At 38.5% G+C, this 27,742-nt stretch overlaps 2 protein-coding genes across 6 annotated transcripts; one reads left to right on the forward strand and one right to left on the reverse strand.

The window, feature by feature from the left end:
* Positions 1-394: 394 nt before the first annotated feature.
* On the reverse strand, positions 395-6,923 carry eef1akmt2 (EEF1A lysine methyltransferase 2). 4 transcript variants are annotated; one of them, XM_036594181.1, is made up of 7 exons: positions 6,810-6,923; positions 6,382-6,447; positions 4,919-5,033; positions 4,713-4,820; positions 3,764-3,980; positions 2,166-2,309; positions 395-1,309 (listed from the first exon to the last, which is right to left on the reverse strand). In XM_036594181.1, exons 1-6 carry the CDS (start codon positions 6,908-6,910, stop codon positions 2,212-2,214), a joined length of 705 nt encoding a protein of 234 aa, XP_036450074.1. In that variant the 5' UTR covers positions 6,911-6,923; the 3' UTR covers positions 395-1,309; positions 2,166-2,211. The 4 variants fall into 4 exon arrangements, with proteins under 4 accessions (XP_036450074.1, XP_036450075.1, XP_036450073.1 ...); XM_036594182.1 differs by having other exon boundaries at positions 396-1,309; positions 2,177-2,309; XM_036594180.1 differs by lacking the exon at positions 395-1,309 and having other exon boundaries at positions 2,130-2,309.
* Positions 6,924-9,030: 2,107 nt separating this feature from the next.
* On the forward strand, positions 9,031-20,626 carry abraxas2 (abraxas 2, BRISC complex subunit). 2 transcript variants are annotated; one of them, XM_036593340.1, is made up of 9 exons: positions 9,031-9,192; positions 13,178-13,268; positions 13,541-13,577; positions 14,397-14,463; positions 14,873-15,063; positions 15,372-15,494; positions 15,902-15,986; positions 16,483-16,600; positions 17,760-20,626. In XM_036593340.1, exons 1-9 carry the CDS (start codon positions 9,121-9,123, stop codon positions 18,239-18,241), a joined length of 1,266 nt encoding a protein of 421 aa, XP_036449233.1. In that variant the 5' UTR covers positions 9,031-9,120; the 3' UTR covers positions 18,242-20,626. The 2 variants fall into 2 exon arrangements, with proteins under 2 accessions (XP_036449233.1, XP_036449234.1); XM_036593341.1 differs by having other exon boundaries at positions 15,375-15,494.
* The last annotated feature ends 7,116 nt before the right edge of the window (positions 20,627-27,742 follow it).

Genomic DNA, 27,742 nt, shown 5'->3' on the forward strand with positions numbered 1-27,742 from the left:
GGGCCAATTTAGCTTGTCTTTGGACTGTGGGAGGAAACCGGAGTACCCAGAGGAAACCCACGCAGACACAGGGAGAACATGCAAACTCCTCACAGAAAGGACCCTGGTCACCAACCGGTGAACCGAACCCAGGTCCTTCTTGCTGTGGAAGCGACAGCACTGCCTTCTGATGAAGGAGATAAATATAATTACACAGAAAAAAGTATGTTAAGTGTCTGACAACCTGCATTTCCGTTAAACTTCATGCAAAATTAAAAGCAATAATGAAGAGTGAAAATACCATAATTCTACAGTGACCAAGACAACACAAGAGTTAGTTTCTATGAGTCTATACATAACTAAAGAATTAGAAGGTACTGTGATGATCCAGTGATACAACCAATGATATAATTAGGATCTTTTGCGCCCTAGTACAAATAAAAATACATTTTAAAATAAAAGTCTAAGTGCAGTATGTAAACATGCTAGTATGTCAAAATGTACTATTCACTTCCCAGTTTATACAGTCAGTATATGAAAACGAAGCAGCAAAAACAGCCTAATCTGAATTTATTGGTTTTTGTGATGCCACAAAATCAACATATTGACATATATTCATCCATTCAGCCTACAGTAGTTTAGCCCTGCCCATTCAGACTGAAGTTATAACGAGTGTTTCAACCTGGTCTGCTTTTTGAAGGAGGCCCAGTGCAGGACAGCCAATTAGAACATAGATCATTTACATACATCAGGTCATGTAAAAAATGAATGTCACATGTGGACATCAGGGGAAAAAACTGAATTACAAAAGAAATGTAGGATATGCGCTGCTTGGGTTATCATAGTTACTAATATAAGACAAAGGATGTGTAATTTACACAGAACAAAACATATCGGCTTTGAAACATTTTCGAAAACGCCATTCATTTTGTCATAGAGAAAATCTACTTAGACCCAGAGCTCCTAATATAGGTGTGACTCCGACTACAGAATGATACACAACTTCAGAGGTCTATTGATAATACTGCCATTAAAGCTGACACAGCTGTGCACACATAGTGTGCAATGTATAATCGCTATAGAAAAGCATTGCCAGCATCAGCTAGAGAGGTATCAATCCCCCCAAGCATTGGGCTATGATGCAGTGAAAGTGCTTTCTTTGGAGTGATGGCGCTCTAACCAATATCTTGGGATGTTTTGGAGTGCTGCTTGTGATCTCTAACTAATCATCCAACATCGGCACCTGACCTCACTAATTCTCTTGTAGCTGAATGCAATGAAATCCTCACAGCAATGTTCCAACATCTAAAGCCTTCTCAAGAGGCAGTTCCTGCAACAAAAGGAGAAGAAACTCCACTTTAGTACTTTTTCAGGTTCTTAGAAGAAACATTGCAGGAGCAGGTGAGCAGGTGTCTACAAACTTTTGGAAAACATGTATGTGGAGAACAATCAATTTGCCATATAATATTGACACCTGGACCCACCTCTGCATAGCCATAATGACCCATTGCTTAAATTGATCAATACTGCCCTCATGTGGTGTGGCATATGTACTGCTAGTCCAAAAGAAGCTGATCACCATTAAAGCAAAATGAATAATCCAGCCCTACTTTGTCCGTCAGACCATACGCATATTTTAGATATATACTGATGCAAAATGCAGTGTCCCTCATTATTCCAAGTGTCTTTCTGGCAGTGTAATTTAAGCACTAATGTAGCACTTTTATACCTTGATGTCAACTGCTGGGGTGCCAGACGCATAATCAAAGCATAGTTTTCCTACATTTCCTACTATCTAATAGTTAAAGTATTTCTAAAACCATGTCATTTCAAAGTAGTTACTTTTTTTTTCCACCAAGCAGCAACAGTCTGAACAGAGCAGCTTGTTAATTTGTTCCCAGGCTAAATGAGGTGGAAGCTGTATTACTGTTTCTGCTGCTAACATAATTAGGGTGGATTTTAGAGGTGTTAGATATTTCTGAAGCAAAAGAATGCAGAGCACACTTGATTATTGTGTTTTGCACAGCAGGAAAATAACATGCTTTAAATATTGGGAACATTGATTGGCTCTGACAGTGAGGCACTATGACTGTAACACAACTGAAAATGCCATCTTGAATACAGTTTCTTTTTATTTTTATGTTTATATACAAAAGTAAAAGTGACAAAAAGAGTGAGACATTTACAAATGAATTACTTCCAAAGCAAAGGCCAGTCACATGATGATAAAGGTCAGCTAAGCCTTTTGAAGACCAAAGCTGTGACACTGTTGCCAGTGACCCCACCAAACTGGAAACGAGGAGTGGGCAGCTCTTGCAGTAACTCAAAACCTGCAAGACAGACACATGGATGCAAATGATATACTACATATAATTGCTGTTGTAACAAAACCTTGTATCTGCAAAACAGGAACTTTCCAAGATTCTAAATATCTACATAATTCAATTATTGAGATGTTAAAAATTTTCCCTCACAATGCTCTGTATGTACCTCTCTGCCCTACATGTATTGTAGCATATTTTAGACCAAAACTACAGTAAAACAATGTCTCAGGCCTCAGGCAACATATTTGTAACCATTTTATGTAACACCTTTCTGTGAGGTAGCTTTTGGAGACATTAAACTCTTTAAATGTTTGGTTCCTATCGCCACCACTCTGAACAATTCTGAGAATTTTTCCTCTTTAACGAGAGGTAATGTAACATGATTTTTGTTCCACGTAATTTTGGACTATTTCTATTGGTCAGTTTGCACAATGTAAATGTCGACTGGTGCCATCAAATTGTAAAAGGGTTATCCTGATATCAATATATTGATTAAACATCAGCATTAAATGCAGATTAATACAACATCCAACAGTGTTTCATTAGGTTCTTTACAATACAGCTCTAATCATAATCAGTTATAACATCTTTGTCATTTGCACACCAACATCCTGAACTGATTCATTTCTAACATATCTTTAATCTCTGATCCACAACAGTGGCCATGGTGCTTGTGCATACTTTTTGAATGGTTTCACACCTAGATCATTTTCTAGAGTCCAAACCAGAGTCTGGGTTTTGTGACACTGTATCTTTTTTTTTGGATCAGTTGGTTTCACCAAATTACATGTGTGGGTGTTTGCTGATTGGTCAGGAATTTGGTTGAGATACAAGGACTCAATTAAAGCCAAAAACGGCCATTAACAACCTTCACTAGCGCTTCATAGTATAACATTAAGATTTATCCCTCATATACTCTTGATCTAAATGTATTATTCTACTCCTACTTTGTATTAAAATAGAGAACATATGTGAATCACAGCCAAAGCCATAATAAATGAACCTTTCTTGGTCTTCACTGTATGATTGAATGCTTTGTCAATTTCAATTCACTCATCAGGTCTCTGCTGCTTGGCTAAATATAACTCCATGATACATGTGCCAATCAGTATTGCTTTGCTATTATTTTATTGCTTGTCTGCTGTTTTTACCAGCAACTCTGCTATAACAATGATGTGAGTATCAAGAGTTAAATGTTAAAACATAGATTATGTAGACAGTACAGTGCTGATGTGCTGCTAGAAGATGACAAAAGCATAGTCTGGTGTTGAATTCCCTTGTCTGGTGGGGACCACCAACAGTAAAATGAACCAGGGTAGCAGACCAAGACCTGCAATTTTTGTTTGATGTGTACCCAAATATGGGTGGAGGGTTCACACAAAAAAGAACCAAACTAAAGAGAAGGTTTAATTGGTCTGCATCAAACGAGGTAGTTGTGAAAGCTCCTTTACTCACAGTACCTGGGCTGAAGATCTGCAGAAGTTGCTCTTTGGTCCAGTTACATGAGGTAATGACAAACTGACCCTGCGGCTTCAAAACAGCTCTCAGCGAAGTAACGTACTGCAGCTTTGTCATATCTCGTCCTTCAGGATTCAAGCTAATGGCGTCAAAGGTGCCCTTGTCTATACATACGTCAAAGTCTTTCAAATCAGCACTAGGATTCAGAAAATCCTGCTCCTGTAATAAGATGAAAAATAGAGCACACAGACACTCAGCTTTTCTGAGAACTCCTTGTGGCCTACTGTCATTTTACAGATTGCTTAACAGATTGACTGCAATCTTTGCTAACGGAATGAACTGCAAATGAACAGAGCAGAGCCTAATTTAGAGCCTAATACAGAATTCAGGGGCCTGTCTCACCAAGCACAATTAACTTAGAGTTCCTAAGTTTCAGCTGTAAAAAACCTGACAAATGCAATTGTGGTAGATACTCAAATGCAGATCCTCATGTACGTGCGTATGAAAGCAAGACACTTATGACAAACAGCCCATGGGGTGAAACAAGAGGAGTCAAGTTGCCCTTTAAAGTAGGCAAATGAAATCTACATAAATATGTAGAAGGTAAAAAATTTAGAATGGTGAACTACCACCATGTTAGTGCTTACTGGATACTTTATGTTCTCTGCTAAAAAGCTATATTTTGTGATTAGCACCACAGGGGCCATGGGAAAAAAGCCCGAATTGACCTCCACCAGAAGGCTGTCTCTGACTGGTCATGAGCCCAGTAAAAAGTGACCCACCATCATAAGATAGAAAACCCAGGGTTAGATCAAACAAAGCTTAACTGACTAAGACACACCCAGATCTTAAATATATATAAAGAACACACACAAATCTGAGATACAGATCAAGAAAATGACTAAAAATGAAAAAACATGTAAGGTTAAGGCACAAACAAAGACCCCTTACCTGAACGTTAATATTTATTAAGCCTTCTTCTTCCAGAATATTTCTTGTGAGCTCTATGGAGGCACTGGAATAGTCGATCCCAGTAAGATTTGTAAAACCATGTTTGGCCTTTAGAGAAAATTAAAATAATTTTTATTATTCCAGAAAAAGAATAAAAAACAAATGTTTATATTTTGCGTAATTCACTGTATTGTATTAAGATGTACCAGTTCTACAAGGAAGACTCCATTTCCAGTGCCAATGTCCAGAATAGCAGCATTTTCAGGTATATTCTGTTTCTCCATCCATTTGATCACTCTGTTCATACTTCCCTCCCCAAACCTGTAGGCAGAGAAAGAACTCAACAACTACACAGCTATGGTAATGGCAGATGCAGGTAGGACTGAGGTATGAATAAGAAATGATTATTTCTTTTATTTATCTGGTTTATCCCCTTGAGATGGACCATTCTGCTGAGGGAGACCTGAGCACACACCATGTGGAAAATCGAAGGAAACAGCATTATGGAAAATATTATGGAAATTAACTTTGTGAAGAGGATAAGGCAGGGGCTGCCTTTATCGTGTCACTTTTTCACCACACATTTTTTAAGGGGTATAGCAAATACCCAGCAATCAGTTCAATATGTTTCACGATAATGGACTCACAATTTGATATTTTTAAAGAAAATGTCATTTTTTGAAAAAAAAAGCTGAATGTCTCCATGTTATTGCATGACAACTAATGAGACTAGAGCAATGAGGCAGGAGAAACTTGCAGGAATGAGGTGCTGATCTCCACATTTTGGCATTGCATTATCACTTTGCACTGTTACATCTTTATTCTTATTAGGAAATTCCTGCAAAGATTTTAAACTGTTGCATAATTTAATCGTAACAATCATTTAATCATAATCAAAGTCATTCATTGTGGCTTGATGTCAAACAGTGCCTTACAGAGAAACTTACTGACTCAGTGGTGGTGACATGAACCAGGCTACAACCCAAATAAAGACATTTTACTCACCATCCAAAATGACCCTTAAATCAACATGTCCGATGAGATTAATTATGTAATGTTGATAAGAGTTAAATAGAAATCATTTTGAAAAATGTTCTTTAGGGACTGTTTTGCCTTACGACTCCTGTATAAACATGTTTTAAAAATCCATTTTTGATCAAAAGCTCATCAGCTATCTCAAAACTGTCATAAAACAGACATCCGGGAGTGCATTTGTATCAATTTAATGTCTCAACTTTGTTTGAGGCGGCTTTAGAGGCATGAAACTCTAGATATCTAGTTCCTATCACCATCACTATGAAAAATTCATGCTTAAATGGTTCTTTGCATGGTGACACAGTTATTCAGCTTGATGAAGAATGTGTTGTATATGGCGCTATATACAACAATTTTGAAAATGGTTCTATATTGCAAAAAAGGGTTCTTCTATTCTCCGTCTGTTATTGGTGCTACAAAGAACCATACACCATTCTTTCTCCAACAATCTGAAGAACCATTTCACTATGCAAAGAACCATATGAGCATGAAATGATTCTATATAGAACTCATTGTTCTAAATAGTACCACCACCTTTACTAAAGAACCATCTTTTTTATTTGTGCAGAAGAAAGAATTTCACATCAGAAATGATGTGGGAAGAGAAAATGTATATTTTGAACTAAGGCATTACCATATTTCTCCAACATCTCCAATGTCTTTGTAAGTCTGGAGCTCCCTCCTGTAGGCATCATCCCAGCTAGGAGGAAAACAGAGTGGTCAGCACTTCTTAGTTTTGAATCTGGTCGTCCACCTGAGGGTATGGAGGAGTGCATTTTCTCACAACATGAACACAGTTACACCAGAAAACTTTACCCTGAAGACGAATGAACTGTTACCACTAAAGCTGTGTTAAAAAGAAAAAACTCAAGTCTACGAGGCTGTTTCATGGAAAGGACGTACTACATTTGACTTGTCCTTGTTGAGATTAACCAAGTTAGCTCTTTAATAGTGGCCATGTGTTTCTGAAAGTTAAGCAGGTAATGTAGCTTATTTAACAAATTAAAATAATTTGGAAACCAGACTGAAACGTGTCTGTCTGTGTTAAAGTGAATATCTTACTATTCTTTTGTTCCAAGTTTTGATGGAATAAAATCCTCCCCCTCTTCAGCACTCTGCGCTGAAGAGCTCTGGGACACATGTGAGCTCTCGACTGAAGCCATTGCAGCAGCTAAATATAAAACATGGCGTTCTACACAGAACTTCAAAATAAAAGTATCTCTAGCTCAGTATTTATGACGTTTGTAAGTTATCAGCGAAAAATAAAAGATTTTAATGATTTAACGAAACCAGCAGCTATTAAATATTAATGGCATATTTGAATGAGTGTCGTTTTAAACGTTTCTTCATTTAGCTAATATATTTTATGTAAAAGCGTATCTTTTGATAATCACATTTCTATTTTCTCCACAATTACACAAAACGGGGACAAAAACAGCTTTACAGTTTTGTTGATGTTCTAAGTGTAAAACAGTATACATTCTCTACAGATAATACACTTCCACACACTTTAATGCACAATTACTTGGCTAAATTTAACATATTGGGGGAAAAATGTAGCCTGTGCAAAGATTGTTACATTTATATATTTTTTCCCAATATTTAACTTCAGCAAATAAAGAGAAATTGTGGACTACAATCAGAATTTCAGCAGAATTTAACATTATTTCTTGCAGTGGATGTGGTAACTTATTTTAACTAAGAAAATCAACAAAAATTTTGACTGAGGTTGTTTCTGACTTCTGCATACATTGCATCAATAACAATCTATGTTTCCACCTTCCTTAATATTTCTGTAGTTCTGTGTTATAGTAATCTCTATAAACTTGTATAATATCCTGTAGTACACTATAACTGTCTGAATTTACCATAAATACAGAAACTCCAGTAGTACTACTAGATTTTTTGTCATAAGAGAAATGGCAAAGAAAAAGAGATTGTGTACAGGCCTACTTACTTCTATTTAGTTTTAAACTGTCTATTAAGCCTAAAACTGTATACCTTAAATTCACACTAATGTATGAATACTTTAAGCAACACACTAGAAAAATAAAAATGCACATTGAATGCTGGGCAGTAAAATATCAGTGTGACTAAGAGGAGCAGAGAATCAATGCATGACACAGCCTCAAACATTTCATACACTCCAGGGATTGTTTTACAAAGCATCTCCATTCAGGACTGTTGTTTCTGTACCAGTTTTCTGTTCACGGTCTGACTGAGGTCTGTAGGAGTGTAGCAAATCTGATCTTGGATCTGCAGTCTTAGATCCTTTGTGAACACCACCCCAGCTGTGCACCACAGCTGTCCAGATACGACCTTCCTAAGAGTCTATTGGACCTATAAGTAACTGTACGTTCCCCATCAATGTCAACAATAATCATTTTTCAACTTGACATCACTGTTTGGCTGCAACTCTACCTAATGTGAAGAATGCTCAAACACAGCTGTTGTGTTAATCATTTCTGCCTTATACTATCAACTCATTACAAAATAATTCCTGTAATCTAAACAATACTACTACTACTACTACTACTAATAATAATAATAATACACCAACATAAATCATTGATCATTTCAGACCAAAAGAGAATTTTGAGCATATCTCAATCTGATAATTTTCCATAAAACCTGCAAATAATTACTTGTGTGCTCCTAACAGGCTGATACATTAAAAGAGAAAACTGTCATTCTTGTTTGTCCTCTATCAAATGCCATTTTAGCTTCTAATCCACAATTCTCACAAATTCAATTTGAGAAATATCACATATAAAAAACAATTTGTAACATCCTTGAACTGCACTCTTATCAGTTGAAACAGAATTGTTAATTGGTAAAATGTAGTTCTTACATGTAAAATTAAAAGCTTTCCATTCTTACACGTTAGAACTAAATGTGTACATTAAAGGATTAAGCTGTCAGTAGTAAATTATTTTAACATCAATTTTATTTTTAACAGTAAAAATTATTCCTTCCATTAAAAAATAACTGAGAAACGCTGTAAATTCTTACTACTGAGAACAGAAATCTTACTTTGTTGTACACGCCAAAATTAATTTCTTACTAGTATTAATAACATTTTCATTTTTCCAAATTATTCCTGATAAATTCCTTTAAATTAAAAGCTAAAGCTTCTTATCAAATGTCTCAGCTTCTCCCTGCATTTGTCAGGGAACGCAAAACGTTTGCGAGGGAACGCGATGGCGTTACGTTTTTTTTTACCACAGCCCCTCAGGGGCCCCGCAGAGTGAGGAGATCCGCAGCGGAATAAACAGAGCGAGAAAGCGCGCTGCTGACTCTGAACTCCTGAGTGAGGAAGGAAGGAAGGTGCGGACACACAAGGCATTGTGGGAGCGGCGGGTATGTTTCCATCATGGCGGCATCGATTTCGGGTTACACTTTTAGTTCTGTGTGTTATCACAGCGCCAACAGCAACTCCGACCATGTAAGTACACCGCCAGTTCAGTCCGGCGCTCGGACGCGTGTTCGTGGTGTGAAATGTCGGACAGCGCGTGCGGTGTCGTCCCCCTGACTCAATTTTCTGGTGTCATCCTCCAGGCTAACTCTAGCAGTGTTTCGAGGCTGAAGTCAGCTTCTTATCTGCCAGCTTCTTGTCGTAAAGACATTTTGCCGTTCCACCTTAAAATGTTGCAGCAGTTCCATTCTGGGGCCTGAGCCTCGAGCGCCTGGATGTAACTGCTGCACCGTTTAAGGTGGAACGGTAGAATTCGGATATGAATCTGGCGAATAAGCAGCTGACCAGCCTCGCAACAGTGCTTCAGTATCAGGGGCGATGACAGCAGGCTAGCCGGCCAGTTAGCGCTCAGTCCAGCTCGGTGGCAGCAAGTGCACTTCGTTTTAGTACAACCTTCGCTCCTTCAGGTTGAAGGATATCATTGGCAGGAGTTGTGTGATTGTTCGAAGATGTCCAGATATTGTCTTGTTAAACAAACGCCCCAAAGCAGCCAGATGTTAGCTGTGTAGCTGGCTAACTTGTTTGTTCACTACAGATAGGTATGAGGATGACAACACAGCTATGACTCTCAGATCTTAGAGTGCTTAAGACGACTTCTCTAAAGGAAATCTGATTTCACCCATTCTGATGGGAATGTGGATGTATTACTGTTTATTTTTTATGTCCTGTCATATTGGATATACAGGAACAGCAGGTCACGTAGTGTTAGCTAGCTATGTAAATACACAAGGAAGTAGACTCACCGACTGTGTGTTGTGAAATCTAGTGTAATGTAACTCGTCTAAGTAAAGTGATGACTAAAGTGGTTATTATCTTTGCTTCCTGTCTGATGATCTCCTTCCCAACCCCAAACTGTTTTACCACTCTGGTCCGTAACAAGCGTAGGCTGTTTAGTTTTATGTGCTCTGTGTAGCTCTAATTGTGTAGATATTGATATCATTGTGTAAATATCAAATCATTGTTGGGCAGAATTTTAAAGGGAGACTGCAAGGTTCGGCTAAAAGGAGGATGATGCATTTTAATCCACAGCAAAATGGGCTTGATCCATAATAAATTGAACTAAGTTATCAATTTGAACTATGCTTTGTCAGGAAAGCTCAGAGGCACACCTGTCAGAAAGAATGCAGCCATACAAGATTTTGTGCGGTGGAATGGGCCTTGTTTGAAGTGAGCCGTGTCATTAATGTAGCAGTGCAGTACAGCAGTTTATTGATCTCCCTATAAATAATTCTGTATCTGCTCTTGTATGATTTAAAAGATGACAACAGAGCTGTTGATGACTTACTTTTGCATAATACATAATCAAGACTGTGTTAATGTACTGTAGTTTAAGTTTAAGTTGTAGTTTAACCTAAAGAACCTGAAAAAATGGGGATACCGCACAAAAAACACTTATTAATGAGAATTCTGACTATTTTGTGGCTGATATTAATATTAATCAAACAGTAAAAAAGTACAATAAAAAAAAATGAAATATTTGCATGGTGTCCACATGGAGAAAATCTGAATCAGACACTACTGTGAGACTCTGCTGGTAGACGTACTGAAAGATTAACCTTCTCCAGAGCTTCACAGCTGTAGCCATGTATGTTTTGAGTTGGAGTGGACAAGCACAGAGTTGTGTCCTTTCCGGTATGAAACGAATGGACACTAGAACGCCATTGCTCATATTACAGTCTGCTCTCTTAGGAAAGAGTGACAGCTGTTAAAGGGGAATTCCACTGCCTTTTCAAAATTTCTGCATAATTTAATGGTAAAAGAACTTATGAGGATGGGATTGGGGAGGTGGGTTAATGAAATTTGACCACATGACATCTGTAATGTGTAGGACTGCCAGTCTTAAGAGTCATTAGCATTATTATTAGTGTGGAGAATTTACAGTCAACATAACATTATAAAATCAAACTTTTTATCTGTCGTTTTGCATGTTTTAATGTTCAGTCATACACATATACACATACAATATGTATCACAATACATATTGGCTTGATTTGAGCCACAGGCAACACAAGCAAACACTTCAAGTTCTTCCATACATAACAATTTTTTCCACATTATATCATCACATTTTACTGGCATGTTCATTCATACAGGAATAATATAACTTGGGATTAGTTTTACAGTTTTGTAGTTGGTGAAAAGTGCTGGAACCTTTACTGATGTGGGAGCGCACAGTCTGTGAAGATTGACAGATTGACAGATTCCAAAGAGACTAAGATCACTAAGAAGCACAATTAAGAATTACCTCACCTTCCCACATTAAACGAATTTCTTTTGAATAGTACTTAAGACTTAAACAAGGTTATTTGATGTGAAGTGCGCCATTGAAGAAAAACTTGGAGGGTCAGAATTGTTCACAGAAGTGTTTACAGGAGTTTAATGCCTCCCGAAGATACTTTCCAGAAAGGTATTGCGCAAAATAGTTATGAATATTTTGCTTGATGCCTGAGATGTTATTTTGCAATAGTGCTATAATAAACTTTTGGACTAAAATGTATTTTTCAAATAAATGCAGAGGAGTAAGGCAAAATATAATAGTTATTTTTTCAGATTTACAGCTGTTTTTTCCGTTATCAGCATTACATATATAAACTGAAACTTGTGTACACTGCCCTACAATGCAGCGCTTTACCTGTAATGGAAAAATAGCTGTAAATCTGCAAAAATAAAAAACATTCAGAGTGACTTCCATCTCGGCAGTTACAATATGTGGAAATTTTGAAAATTGTGTGGGATTCCCCTTTAAGGACATTACAGTGTATTTATTTTTAATTTGTTTTCAGATTTTCCTTCATGCTGTTTTAAATGTTGACTTGTTTTTTAAATGTCAGCTTCAGCACTTCACCTGACCGGCTAACTTGTGCCAAACAATTATTACTCCCCATTTTAAGCCCCAGCTAGAGGTGGCCTATATGATATCGGTCTCTCAAGATGCTCACATGTAAGGGTCATGCTTTTAGATGATGTTAAAGTGAAGTGTTGCAGTTTAGGATTCTGGGTTATACATGACCCTGCACTGCACTTCCATTGATCTATATTTTCCCTTATTTGATAAAAGTGATTTGAAATAAAAAAGATTTGTCAAGTCAGCCAATACAAGAAAACAAAGACTCATTTCCTAAACTATTTTATTATTAATCGTCGCTTTAGTTGATTCGTTGTTGCAGCACTCTTGGTACGTTGTGTCTGTTCCAACATATGAAAATTAGGAAAAACAAAACATTGTGTGTGCGTATTATGTATTGTTTGTATGTCTGCCATTTCACTGACCCTTAACCCCAACTACTGTCTCTGATTGTGCTAAAGACAGAAATCGTAGCAAGCTTGCATTTCTGGACAGTAGCTTTTTACCCATTGAAAAAAATGGTAATTTGCATTGGGTAGGTTATTATGCCTTGGGTAGGTCAATATGACAATATTTATTGTTATTGAGATAAATTACACTATGTTGAAGTGACCTTTTCTGAGCACGTCATGGAAATAATCAGTACATAAAAAGCACTGACCAACTCATTAAACTATTGCGATGCATATTATGTATTGAGAGAATGTCTTAAGTATCGTGATATAATCTTTTTTGCCATATCACACACCCTTATTCTTGCAGTCAAATAAAAAAAACATATTGAGAAAAGCTTTTGGCTGAGGGTGGATTTCTTTGACAAGTATGGAAGTGATGAAAGCATTTCGGATGTTTTTATGCATTTATGTATTCAGTTTTCTATTATAGCAGGAGCATCATCAGTCTCGAGCCTCAGCCATTGTTGTGTTTTTTTTTCCTTTAAATTTTTTAATGTGTTAATATAATAATAATTATATTTTAATAACGGTGAGATAAATGTATCACCATTAGCAAGTTACAGGCTGAATCTATGGTGGAAAATGGATTAACCATCACAATAGTTTTTTGCCAGGCTAGTTGTGATTATCTTCTGTCTTTGATTGATCTTTACAGGAAGGATTCCTGTTGGGAGAAGTGAGACAAGAAGAGACTTTAAGCATAAGTGATTCTCAGATTAGTAGTTCAGAATTTCTCCATGTAGTAGGTAAGTGTCCTCTTTCACTAACGCAAAAGAAAATTGCACTGCATCAAAAAAACCTAGTGTATGACACTTGGCTCATTCCTCTAAAAAAAGCCACTTCATGAATGTCATATTTTTTTAAAACATTAAATAAGAAAACTTTGAATCTGTAAAGAACTAGATTTAAGTCTGTATGATTTCTGTGTTCACGTTATTTAGATGGCACAATACAGAAAGCCCAACCTAGTTTCATAGGATTAATTCTACATCATTTTTACATTCTGTTTGCTTTTCAGAGGTTCATAACCATGAGCCCTGTGCACAACTGTTCAGGTAAGAAAGTCTGAGTCCAGTACTGACATATTTTTCATGTCCAGTCATTTGTGGTCCAATTTTAGCATTTACAGTCATATGCAAAAGTTTTACCGTTCTATGCAAATGTCTAAGTGAAAATTAATTAACGCATCTTCTACAAAGAGCACACATCTGCACATTTTAATGCAAAATTACACTATATTTACTGAATTTATTATATTGGAAGAAAAATAAAAAATGTGGTATGTGCGATTTTCTAAATTCATGCAAATAAATGCAAACTGTGTACTGAAATTTCCATATTTGAGTGTTTGCTGTAGAGAATTTGCTTATTTTCATTTAGAAAATCACCAATACTACATTGGGGTTCCAAACTTTTGCATACGGCTGTGTGTCTCTCTTTGACGCAGCACCATGTACATGGTTAGAGATTAACATTCTAGCTGTTCACGCCAGACCACTCCCCCCACCCCCTCATTACAAGTGCCCGGATTGTGGCACAGTTGCGTCATGCTCCACCTTGCCATTACAAGCATGTTCATTTCATCATTGTTTCTAGGTGCCATCACAAAATGAATAATATTTACCGTATTTAGTTGATTAAACACAATTGGTGCAATATCTTGTGTAGCTCTGGACTCACTACTTTTTTACTCTTTTTACTTTTAAGATCCATTTACATTGTTAAAGTCAAATGTAGGCAAAGTTTAAAAGACATTTAGTTGGTTCCATGGCAAAAACTATAATGCATGTGATAGACTTTTGCTCGGATCCTAAAGCCCAGACTACATTGTGACTTCTTTGTGGTGCAAACAGATATCCTTTTGTATGTTTCAGCTTTTATGACTACGCAGGTAAAGTCAATGAAGAAAATCTCAACAGAATCCTCAAAGACAGAAGAAAAGTAAGCTGTGCCACAACCAGTGTTAATAATGTCAAAGTAAAAACTGGTTAGTTAAAAGGACTAACTGGTCAGTAAAAATAAATGGCCGATTATTAACTGTTGTAAGCCACTTGTCCTGTATTAACCCTGTAGACCGTCACTGGCAGATGAGTGTAACTGCAGATGTTTTAATTCACTCTGTTATTGAGTAAATGCTTGTTTTGACTGACTGTAATAAGGTTGATGATTATATTTCACAAAAAAACTTTTATTAGTCTTAATGATGTGCTTTCTCAGTACTATGTAACTGACCTTTATTCATGCTTTGCAGAATGTACTGTAGTTTTCTGATGTAACAATTGAAAAAAAAATTTCTCCAACTTTCTATTAGTCAAAAGTTCTCTGAACTACTTTTTATATCACCCCACAGAACGTTATCGGCTGGTACCGGTTCCGGAGGAACACTCAACAGCAGATGTCGTTCAGGGAGCAGGTGATACATAAGCAGCTGACCCACATACTGGGCATCCCAGATCTCGTCTTCCTTCTCTTCAGCTTCATCTCAACAGCCAATAGTTCAACACACGCACTGGAGTATGTTCTCTTCAGGCCCAACAGAAGGTAAGGCCAAACACTTAATTGTACAGTTTCACATCTTTATACCTCCATCTAAAAAAAAAAAAAGAAATATGCATGGTTATGGTGGTGATGTGCCCACCATCATGGTCAGAATGCTGCCATAGCAGTGTTGTGGTAATAATTAGCTCCATTTGAGAGTAGACTCTTTTTTTGTTGTTGTTGTTTTCTAGACACCCACTCAAGCATGGGTTTTAAATAAGCATGAACAGATTTTAAATAAATCCCTTTGAGTTGCCTATAACTGATGCCCATGCAGTTTTTTTGTCCTAACTTGTTTTCTTTGATTTCAGCAGGTATAATCAGAGGATATCTTTGAGCATCCCAAACCTGGGCAACACCAGTCAGCAGGAATATAAAGTCTCCTCTGTCCCCAACACCTCCAAGAACTATGCCAGTGTTATTAAAGAACATGGGTAAGAATGTCTTTTTTGGTTGTGTGAGTTCACACTGATTGCATGCTATGTTCTGACCAAAAGGATTTGCTGTGTTCCCAAAGTATTACTTAAACATACTTGACAGAGTTAAAGTGAAAGTGCATACATCTCATTTCAAGACTTTCAGTAGGGGAATATGTCAACTTGTAATCCAAAGGGTGGAGACCTTGAAAGCCTGGTGGGAAGTATGTGTGTGACCATTGCTGAAGGTGTTTACTATTACTGCACAGTTTGCTATGACTCTTATTTGTATTTGTGCATTTTTGGCATAAACTCAGTTGAGCATGGTTAACAGTGATTTCTCATGATGGTGTTTCACAGTGATCATTGCACAGTTTGCAAGGTGAGAAATTCTATCTATTAATGAATGTGATGTGCATTTATAGGGCGGAGTTCTTTGACAAGGATGGAGTGATGAAAGATATTCGAGCCATTTTCCAGTTGTACAGTGCCCTTCAGGAGAAGGTGCAGGTGAGTCACATGTGCAAAGCATGTCTGTAAGAAATTCCAAAACATACACTGAGCAATACTGAAAAACTTTGAATAATGGCAGTTTAGCTTATGTTACTCTAGCATAGTTTTGGTTTATATTTGTTTTTTCATCCCAAACCGAGGATATTTACTTCACATTTGCATATGAAAGGCTCTGACAGCCTTAATCTTGCACTTGTCTCAATGAGATACAGTGTCAGCTGTTTTTGATCAGATGTCCTTCAGTGCCACTTCAAATTTAGCTCTATGCTACTTCATAGTCGCCTTCTAGCATTCAGCAAAGACACAGATGGTACGCCTCAGCCCAACTGAAGGGCATTTAAAGTGACTGACAGATATGCATGAATTCTAGCCAGGTATTTCTTGATTATTGTTTGGTGATCCTGTTTATTTGTACACTGCTAGAGGCAGGCTGTTGGATGATATGGGGTCCCTGGAGAGCTGCTATAACATTGGTTGTTCTTTCTGTCCCTAGGCTGTGTGTGTTGAGGTGGATCAAAGTGAACGGGTGAAGGAGAAAATCCAAGAGGAAGTGAAAAAGCTCAAAGAGGAGATCGCTCTCAGGAAGCGCAGCACTGCTGCAGAGGAGCGGAGTATGTACTGGGTGTCATTTGATATATCTTCTTTTTTTCTTTTGATATATTTAGAATATGTGCAGTTTTTTATTGCTGCTGTGCATGGGCATCACTGCAGTATTTAGGTACTGAATCAGGCATTTGAATAAAGCCTATGTAGTTTAAAATGGGAAAATATGAAAATTTCCATATCATGTTCACATCAATTTTTGACATTAAGCGAAATGCTGACATCTAGGCTAAACAGAGATGTATATGGCATCGTTTAAAACAATGCATATATGGCAGAGAAACATTACTGTTTCTTTGAAAAAAAAATAAATAAATGAAATTTCTTTATCATTAGGTTATGGGGAATTCAGAGAAGGCAAAGGTAAACAAGTTGACGTGTACGAAATTAGAGATGGAAACCACAACTTTTTATGCAACAACAGTTCAATGTCATCCTTTTTATTGTTAAAAAGTCAGTCTGATGGAAACAAGGGGCTGGGCAGCAATTACATTTCATTTTATTACTTACAGTTTGTGCAGGAAGTTGCTGGAAACATAGCTGTACTGTTTTAGTTTACCTTCTGGTGCTCTTATTTGTGATGTAATCATGCTTGGTGATATTATCTTCACCTAGAAAAGTAAAGGTTTTATGTTATTGGCTTCAGTTGTGACTGTGACCAAAAACAGAGGAGAACATCCTTAAGTACCATTAGGTGCTGTTGGTACCAATCATAAACAAATACCAAAAACCATAAAATTAGAGCCTTCAGTACTGGACAGAGGGCCAAAGGAAAAGAACACAGTTCCAGTTTTCTGGTGCCAGGGGTTCCAGTAATATGTGCAGTGAAAAAATGTACTAAGTGCTGAGTAGTATAACTTTGTGTCATCTAAGTATATCGTTCTGTAGGTCAGCCGGTAGTGTGGTAAATCCCATACAACTAAATACTAAACCACTAAATCAAGTTTAAATCATCTCTTATCTTAGCTGCAATAAACAATTGTTAAACTTGCTGTTCACTTTTTCTTTTAGGTTATTTGAATACTATACATGTATACGATGCATACAGAGTGAATATTTGAATAGCAAAAATGATCAAAATGCCCACCCATTTTACTTAGTAGAGGTTTTGAGATTCACCATTTTCTTTCGCTCTGTTGTCACTCATTCTGTTTTTTGGTTTCTTAGGACACCAAGAGTCAGTAAACACCGACTCCCACTCTCTCCAGGATGACTCAGCTCTTTCAGATTCTTCCCCCCCTTCGCTGACTCGTGTGGTTCTCCAGAGTCCCCCACTGGAGCCCAGCCTAGACTGGCCTGCAAACTCAACTCCCCAACCCCTCTACACTGCTGCACTGCCTCCAGACCCACCCAGCGCCATCCTGCTGCCCCGGCCCCAAGCTGTGGGCTCCCCTGGCCACCCTTCCCCTAGCCTGGGCCTGGGCAACGGTGATGGCTCCAGCTCGGATTCCCTCAATCGACAGGCCATCGGGCAGGAGGACCAGGCAGAGGAGGATGAGGAGGAGGATGATGACGAGGACAGTAGCGAATACGAGAATCTAGTTAGCGAGCAGTTGCAGTCGCCCTTGTTGACAGAAACAATTTCTTTAGGACGGCCGGCCACGCTCTGGCCAGACGGGGACACCCACAGCTCCAGTGGCTCATCTTGATCCAACAGGCGGATCAGGCTGAGGAGAAAGATGTGAACGGACAGAGCTAGGCATTATTCTTTGGGAAAGAAGAGAAGAGGAAGGAGAGGACTAAGGAAGATTTGGATATGGTGGGGCAAACCTTAGAAGAGTTTGTGAGGATTTCATTGTGAGCTGATCACCGTGGCCCCTTCTTGTTAATGCTGACCAATTTCACTGATTGTCCTGGTCCCTCTGCCTCTTCGTTTCTTTCCCATCCCCTTTTCTGTCTGAGAAGAGAGGCGCCACCCTGCTTGCTGATTACTTATTGACATTGCTACAAATCTAGATCATCCAATTATTACACCATTTACCTCTTGCACTATTTCTGCCTTGTTTTGATCTGCATTCAAGTAGAAAAAGCAAAGGGAATGATGTCTTCTGCGGCCTTTAAACTCATCTCTGTGAGCTTATTCCATGACTGTGTTTATTTTTATTTTTTCTTCACAAATCTGACTGACCAAAAAAAAAGGAAAATTTCTGCTCTGATAAGTGCTTTAGCCTGCACATCTCCAACTCACAAAAACTGAGCTTTGCTTTCTAGTATCAGCTGTGTTTTTTTTCTTTTTCCCCTTCAGTCACACCGTGGGCCTATTTATGGAAACCAACACAAAAATGGATCTATTTGATCGTTTATATGTATTACTTCTTTGATTAGGGGTGCTTATATTGTTTTTACAAAGACAGACCGTTAATATTGTCACTTGGCTTGAAAAACGATGTGAGGTCTTCTCTATAGTCATGCAGTTTGAGTAAATGGCTCTCTTTCAAGCCCCTGATCTCAAATTTATTGTCTTAAACTGGAGAGGTCGCACACTAAGGCTTCACAAACCTTTCAATCTCAGGATTCTTTTACAACAGCTTGCCTGATTCCACCTTTCAATCCTTGCCCTCATAGCTTTGGTACAAATAGACAAGAAAGCCCTATTTGTGAAAGCAATGCAGTGGTGGTGGATTTACCTGTTTTGAAGCAAAGCTTTAAAAGTGGAATTGAAAGGTCGGTTATCTGCTATCTGAACTTTTAATGCCTAACTTGACCTACATTTACTTCCTTACTCACATCACTCATTGAACATGAATTGCCACATTAAGCTTTTTCAGTTTTCAAGGTGGAAACTGGGAGTTTTTTTTTTTTTTAATTATTCCTCAAAGTTATACTTGAAGCTTTTATTTGCTTTGCCCTACTTCTAACAAGAGAATATTCTGTATCTTAAGGGGGCATTCCACAACAATCCCTAATTCAGTGTAATTTCTTACTTTAAAGGCAGCAGCACCTCAAAAAAAGATCTTGCCAACTGAAATCATCTAAAATATCATCCCATATCTAACATTTCTCACTTTGAGATTTTTGTTAGTCCATTATAAGATAATTTATCTGTTTTAAGTAGGGATACACAGTGATTTCGGTGCTGGCACATATTTGCCTAAAAGAATCGCCATTGAACAGATTTTAAAACTTGACCGATATTTGAAACTGATATTTGATGATGTGTTTATTGTACTCTGGAAGAGAAAAATGTTTAGGTGTCACTGGGTTACTGCATTTTATTAAGTTAACATTAGTAACCCAATAAAAAATAGTGTTAAATTTCTCTGTAATTCTAATCAAGGTGGATATAGTCCAAATGTCTACAATTTATATATGTTTAAGTATTCGTATTAGTATTGGAATACTGAAAAATATCGGACAACAGCCAACAGTTCTGCTGTTAGTGCATGCCTAGTTTTAAGTCATTTTATCTAGAGAAATCATCTTATTCCATTGGAAGCTAATTTTGCTGCTTTATTTTCTTGGAACAAGCAAAATTATGTCAACAAAACATCTAGAAATAAGTTATATTCATACAACATAATATTCTTCCAACAATCTAATAATGAGAAATATTATTCAAATAGTTTTGAAATATTGATTATGTTTAAGATGTTTTCACTTGCCAAGATGTAATTTTTGCAGTGTGGAAGGAATTTGAGTCAGTATTCCTTAGGCATGTTTTAAGTGGGCAAACAGCTAAGCCTCAGTGCTGAGGAATATTAGATAAATTGCTCCAAGCTGTCACCATGGTAAGGAACTGTACAAATAAACTGGATTTTGTGTGGACTGTGCCTTTAACACTTCATCTGGACACTGGGACAGTGTAGCTGCTCACCACCTGTAGTAAATGGCCACATGTCAAATTCCCTGGGTTTTTTGTTGTTGTTGTTGTTGTTTAAACATAGCAACATGTTTTCACATTTTAATGTAAGGCAGAATCAAAGAAATGCTCACCTTTTGTCTTTAAGTATGTTCTTCTGATTTTAAGCAAAACAAAGCACATGACTGGCTTGCTTCTCTGGTATGAATTTATTCAGAATATAAGAATAGAGGTGTTTCTTTTTGATCTCGTGTTTTCTCTCACGTTGTGAGCTTTAAATGTGCAGTCCTGGTTGTGGTACATGCTTTAGACAAGAGGGTTAAAAAACAATAACACTTATAGAAAGAGCCGCTATGATGTTGGTCAATTCTGTTTAATCCATGACAATGACATTTATGACATTTGCGAGAATTGCAACGCTGTATTATTATTATTATTATTATTATTATTATTAGCAATATTCTTTGTAATTGCTTGACAGAGGAAGGCCAGAAAGTGCATTTAAGGTCTCACAAATAGCCAGAGCTATGAAGAACTTGCCAGAAAAATAAAAGAACTGTTAACCCACTTGGAAATGAGCTTTAGATATCACCTTCTACCTTTCATGGAGCACACTCAGAGCAGAACTGTAGAAAACAGAAGCCTCATGTTCTACTTAGGAAAGCTAATACATGTAAAATGGAAAACAACTCTTGGATTTATGATACTCTGTTCACTTCCTTCTGATTGTCAAAGACAAGGCTAGCAGGTTTATGGACTTTAAGTGATGGACAAAGTTTACATGACACGTGCCTTACTCAGAGTATTGCTACACTCTGAGTAATACCTATCAGCGTGCATGAAAACATGGCCGATGTTTTTGGGTGGGTAATCCTATTTATGAATAGATATTTTATTGGATCTCCCCGAATTATTTAACCAAAAATAAATTGCTTTCCAATCCAGCTTGCCAGCTTCCCTTGAACATACTTGACTTTTCATATACACATTGAAGTTTTCCTAAGTGTGGGGGGTGGGGGGAGGGGTTCATGTTGTTTTCACACACACATCAAACCTAGTGTTGATTATTAATCTTCAGAGCCAGATAGTCCAAGCCTAGACTTCATTTTTACCCCAAAAACACCTTTGGAATATAATGATAACCACATTCTACATATCCTCTGAACTATAAAATAAGCTACAAACTATAGAATACGTCTTAAAATAGGATTAATTCAAATAGAATACTTGTAAATTGTTGGTTGAATGCTACAGATTTGAAAAGACTATAGCCAATGAGCAGCAGCAAGAAGGAAGACGTAGGGATGAAAATTAATCATTTTTATATCGCAAATCGTTTGAACAAGGTTTAAGTTGACAAGTTCAACCTCTTAATGTAGAGCTTGTGAACTGGCATTCTGGCTATATTCACTATATAAGACTCAAGCATGAGAAAAAGGATGTTCTAGTCTTCATGGCAAAGACCTGGAGCTTAAAAAAAAATTAATTGCCTTTTAATTGCAATTGCAGTATTGGTTAGCAAAATCGCAATTAGATATTTTCCTCAAGATGTTCAGGCCTAGGAAGACGTGGGCTCTTTGTGATTAGGGGAAGAGCAAGAGATCTTTAAAAAAAAATCTCTCCAGCCTGGAAAATAGAAGAGCCGACTGATCTTGAACTTTGAGAAAGTGGATGTCAGCAGTAACATTTTCAATTATCGCTAATTAAGCTCTGCTATTTTCACCTCTGCTGGTCTGTGAGTGTGTGTTCCTGAGCTCTTGCTTGGCTTTCTGGGTGACATGGCCCATTCCTAACCATCAGTGTCTACTGATGAACACAGGCAGCCTAGTGGCCTTTCTGACTATACCTCAGTTACCAGTGATTATAGATGTCCCTTTTTTTTAGTGTGAATTACAAACACACCGGAAAGTCCTAAGAAAGACCTGCCACAGAGCAGTCAGGCAGACATCTCATGCTTCGCTTGCTTTGGCCAAAGGAGGGGACTGGCTGCTGCAATCTACTAAGCACTTCTACCACTTGCTTGCCTAGTTTTAGAGAACACTTCTGTGTAAAACCCGACCAGTAGCTAGCAAGTGTCCACATCACCACAAACGTCCTTTCAGGACATGAGGTAACTCAGGGGTACCCAATCTACTAATCAATTTTTCAGCCATCCATATATGACATATGTTGATAACAGCTGTCTCTGTCTCTCCAAAGCTGGAGCTGCCCAGGGGTGTGTTTAGGGTCTGGGTATTAGCCTATTAGCTTCACTCACCATGGTAGGCTACTCTATGATTTTCTAACACAGTTTACAAAGTTACTTAGTGCCAATTTTTTCAGTCGGCCTTCACCATAGTTTACTACAGTACAACAGTTACCATCATCACAATACACAAAACTGGAACTGTCCCCTCTTTTTTTATTTCAAAGATAAAATCAGTGGATATTTTAATGGTCTATTGCCCACCGAATTGGAAATGTCCCTGGTTTTCATATCAGAAATCTGGTCATCTTATTCTAGTGTAGCGAGTAATGGGCAGACAACATGCTAAAAAAAAGACAAAAGCTAAGAGGCAGGAGAAAACATAGTTTTACATGCCTGTAATGGTCTGACTACACCCTGTTTCATGGGGTGATGGTGAACAAGCCAGATGACCCACAAAAGAGAGGTCAGAATATGTCTGCTGTTTGGAGCCCAGACCCTATTCCTGTTGCCAAGATGGCCTGGAAGAACTTGGAGCCTTCTTCGCAGCTGATGTTCTTCTCTGCAGTTCCCTGTTTTAGCACATTCCTTGTCTTTTTCAGTAGGTAGGGCAGACTGCCTTTGTTTCAGATCTGTTGGAATTCAGTGAGGAGATGCTGCGTCTGTGGGCACTCATTCCCAAGACCTGCACCTACAGTCTGTTGCTTTTGCCAGGGACTGAAGGAAGGCAGTGCACCACCACTTGTCCATGTGGGAGAAGCTGGTCTAGTAGAAGCTGTGGCTGCAGCCTCAAGAAGGTACAACCACTTGTACTGCCAATGGAATCTTCCACTTGGGTGTAGTACTGAGAAGATCACAGCAGTACCGAGTGCTCCTATGCAGGCAACACCGAGATGCCAGTCAGTATTGAGGAACACCAGGAGCCAGCTTCAGCAAATAAATCGCTTTTAACTCCCTCCTGTCCTGGGCAGACTGACCATATGGGTGGTTGCCAGCCATACCTTGATGTATCCTTTTCTCCTCTTTTGTCATACCCTGCAGGGTTGATGTCTTTGTTGCCAGCCCTGCACGGTATGACAAAGGTGGCAGGGGAGGCAGCTGTCCTACTTCTATTCTGCAGGGTCCATGCCAGAACTACTGCTGCTGCCAAGCAATGTGCCATGGCTTTGTGGGCCATGGGATTCAGATCCATTAGTTTGCAGGTTACCCCTAGTTCTCACTCAACATCATCCCAATCATGCCTAACCTAATCTTGATTATACCTATAGGAAACATGGCTGGCAGCCAGCTATGGACCAGGTTTGCAGGAGGTGAGGAGGGATGCAGGGTGAGAGGACTTTCCCCATACTGTGTGGTTAAGGGTGCCAGAAGGATGCATCAGAGGTCTAGGAGAGGTTGATATTGGTTGCACTTTTCTTGCAACCAGTAACAGCCAGTAGTACAACACAGCGTGGTGTATCAGAGGATGCCACCATGTTGCCACCTTCCTTCTACATCGCTCCTTGGTGCCCAAAAGGGTTCCACCACCTTAGGGGGCACCACTATACCTCAGACTGTCTAGACCAGGTGTATCCAATTTTATTAACAGAGGACCGGTTTGGCTGCACCTGACTCTACTTGTTTAATCAGTTGGTCTCAGTCTTAAAATCTCGCTGATTTTGCGATCTCCTGCTTTGTTGGATCGAAAACCTACAGCCACAGCCACCCATTATGGATAAGATTGGACAACCCTGGCCTGCACAATGCCACTAAAGGGTATTTGCCTTTGCAACAAAGCCACCAAAACCTTGCCCATGGCTATAGCAGCGACAGGCACCCCAGAGTGCATGGCTACTACTATTATCCACCTTACTACTATTACATTCACCCTACTACTGCTTCCTTCAGCAGGTCCTCCTGGTGGCTAGAGTGCAACTGTGCTCTCATTAGCTGTTACATTGCCACAGGGCATCCTGAAAGAGTCATCCAGCTTACTGTAGAATTGGAAGCTAGATGGAAGTGGTGCTTGGAAAAGATTGTTTAGGGTGCTAGTACTCTCAGCTCTTGGCTTTTCTGCTTTGGCCCAACCACTGCAGCCCTCCTGGTGATTAACCGTGGTGGTTATACACTAAGGTGATGGAGGGTGATGTCTGCTGGAGAAGTGGGTTCTCCTTGCAATTAGAGGAAGCAGATATGCTGCATCAGAGGAGCCACAGCTCATTAAAACATTAAAGAAGGAAGACTAAACTGTACAGCCAACAGAGAACATCGTGTTTATGGGCTTTACCAGTACAAAGGGCAATTATTTATTGTTTCTGTGTCAAAGCTCTACCATTTCACCCGTCTTAGTCCAAATGTGTTGTCTTGAGCTTTGCTTGGTGTCAGAACATGTTCTTGATGCTGTTTTCATCTCATTTATAAAATGTTCCCTGCCCTTGTTATGAAAGCAGTGCATGTATATATCAGTTTCTGACAGTCTTGATTTATGAGACCATTAAGGCCAGCATGCTGTAGGACTATTACCACATCCATAAATCTTGAATTTAAGATTGTTTTGCTAGAGGAGACTGTAATGTCAGTTTTTGTCACAGCGTTTTGTGTACTATTTGGCTATTTAAACGTGCCGTTTTTGTAAAAGTTACACACAGTACACATCTTTTAATTACCGCAAAAAATTTACTCTGAATAAAGCTGCAATAAACTACCTTGCTGGCAATCAATCACTCAGTCCCCCTTTAAAAACACACATCCAAAGCCAGTTCCATTCTGAAAGTTCTCCTCCCTCTGAGTCAAACAAGGCAGGGCTGAAATTCATGACCCTAATTGTTCACTTTAAAAAGGGTGTGTTAGACTATTCACCAGAATGCAGTGAAATAAGAAAATCTTAGTATGAAGATCCTATGACTGTCCTTGAACCTCTCAGTTTCTTGTAAATTATCAGAAAAAAATACTTTTCGGGGTAAACACAGTCCCTACGGTGGTACCCTCAAAGGTAGGTCTTTAGTACTTTTAGTTAGGGAGCATACTTATACTACATTCCGTTGCAGCTACATTTAATCTGCATAGACTCCATACATCCTGACTTGACTTCAGGGTATGAAAGGGTACAAATATGCCCCGTTCCCCTGGGAAAGTGGATGTAGGTACTTTTAAAACAAAGTTCTAGATTGGCTGTCAATGTCAGATGCGATTGTATCTGCAGAGTTGTTAGGTTTTAGCAGGTAAAACCCTTGATGAACTAGACTTAAGTTGCATTTCTTGTACATTTAATGTCAACCCTTCCTTCTTCCTCATTGCTGGAGTGAAAAAGCCTGATTTTGAAAGGCATCTGTCATTATGCGTACTTATGGGAGGGGAAGTTGAGCCAGATTCCTGTGTTAGTAGAATGCCTGTTGAAGAACTGGAGGAAAGGGTGTGTTTGATGTTACCCTGTTGTAGAACATCCTGATCTGCAATTGCAGAAGCACCCTGAAGTGTTTCCTGCTTATGCTACTGTTAATCATGTCTGAGGAGGATGGGCACATTCCTGACATTATAAGCTCTTTGATGGTGGAGTTGTGCTACATGATTCAGTTTTGGGTGACACTCCTGAGGATGTCTTTCACTTAGTCAAAGCAATCACTTAAAAAAGATAGACTTAGAACTCCTTTCTTGAAGCTGTGACAGGCCTAATTTGTCTAAGCCAGGCGCTGGAGGAATTTTCATGGCAGTGGATGCTGGTGGAGGTGTTATGGTTTCCTGGTTACAAGGGGGAAATGGTTGATATTCAGCTACTGGATAAAATACACTGACAAAGTATTGCTCACATGCACATATGATGCAACATTGCTGTCAAAAAAAAACAAAAAAACAAGCTGTCTTTTACATTGTGTTGGCATTTCATGATGAATGGACCAACAGAAATGCTCCAAAATCTAAAAAATCTACATAAAAAATGCTTTGCTTTATCTTGTAAAGTTACTATTTTGGAAATACATATTTTTCTTTGGACAGCAGCGACAGTATCTAATGTGTTTCCTATTCAAAGCCACAACAATGAATTAGAGGACTAACAGGTCGGCAGCAGCTCTTTCACTACTACAGTTAGATTTTTTAGGTAAAAATAAAATTATTCTGCTTTGCAGTAACCCAAAGCAACTGATCGTTCAAACAGTTTTAATAATAAATGGTCTTAAATGCTGGAGTTAATGTAGTCTACAACTGCTAATTCACCGACCTTTAACCCTAAAGGTTGGCGCGAAGACGGCTGGGTGCAGCAACGCAGACAACAATCTGGCCCAAGTAGTACCTAAGAAAAATAATAAAGACAAACAGCGATATTTGGAAACGAATGAACTTATTTGCATTAATGAGTACTACGGGTGGTTTTCGGACACGTTTAATCTGCAACGAGAAACTGTCAAACACTAAAAGGTCGCGAGGCTGAAGTCGCTTCTCGTTCGAATTTTCTCGTTCCACCTTAAATGGCGCAGCAGTTACATTCTAAGGTGTAACCATTTAAGGTGGAACGAGAAAATTCGAACAAGAAGCTGGAGAATGAGAAGCGACTTCAGCCTCGTAAAAAGTCGACCGTTGAGAGGCATTTTACGAGCAACTGTTCTACTTTTGATGAAGAGTTTCCTGGGGAGATGCGAGAAAAGCGGCTACAGCTGGGCCAAAGCTTAAAGCAGAGCAGAGTAAGTCTGCGTTTTCATTATTTTATATTTTTTAGCCTATGGGACAAAATGGCTCTTCTTAACATTTGGGTTGCCGACCCCTGGACTAAAACATCTAAAGAAAATCTAAAACCAGAGTAACCTACTAAAAAATGCTGCCAAACACTGAACTGTTGTATGTGTTTACTATTTTTCCTTCATTGTTTAGTGTGTCAGTGATCGTGACAAAAAACAAGCCGTTCTTTTTGACAGGGTAGTGTTAATTAGCATATTGTAGCTCCTCCAGTCTTGAAAACAACCTCACTCGGTTTTGTGGTACTTTCCTAAACAAACTGCTTACCACACATCTCTCAACACAGCCGAACAAGACCGAGTTTTAAAGGGCTAATTTAATTTACAGGGGAATTCCACTAACTTTTCCAAATTTCTGCATAAATTAAATGGTTAAGATATCAACAAAACTATTCAGAGCAGTTTGGTGTGAAATGCTTTATTCTAGACTGGGACTCCCCAAACTGTGACCAGCAGGCCA

The sequence above is a fragment of the Colossoma macropomum genome, unplaced genomic scaffold, assembly GCF_904425465.1.
Source record: "Colossoma macropomum unplaced genomic scaffold, Colossoma_macropomum, whole genome shotgun sequence".
NCBI classification, from domain to species: domain Eukaryota; kingdom Metazoa; phylum Chordata; class Actinopteri; order Characiformes; family Serrasalmidae; genus Colossoma; species Colossoma macropomum.

Coding starts and splice junctions, on each gene's coding strand:
- eef1akmt2 (XM_036594181.1), bottom strand. CDS start 6,910: ATGGCTTCAGTCGAGAGCTCACATGTGTCCCAGAGCTCTTCAGCGCAG. Junction 5,034..6,381: donor GGAGATGTTGGAGAAATATG/GTAATGCCTTAG, acceptor CTCTGCCTACAG/GTTTGGGGAGGGAAGTATGA. Junction 4,821..4,918: donor GAGTCTTCCTTGTAGAACTG/GTACATCTTAAT, acceptor TTTTCTCTAAAG/GCCAAACATGGTTTTACAAA.
- abraxas2 (XM_036593340.1), top strand. CDS start 9,121: ATGGCGGCATCGATTTCGGGTTACACTTTTAGTTCTGTGTGTTATCAC. Junction 13,578..14,396: donor CCCTGTGCACAACTGTTCAG/GTAAGAAAGTCT, acceptor TGTATGTTTCAG/CTTTTATGACTACGCAGGTA. Junction 15,987..16,482: donor CCCTTCAGGAGAAGGTGCAG/GTGAGTCACATG, acceptor TTCTGTCCCTAG/GCTGTGTGTGTTGAGGTGGA.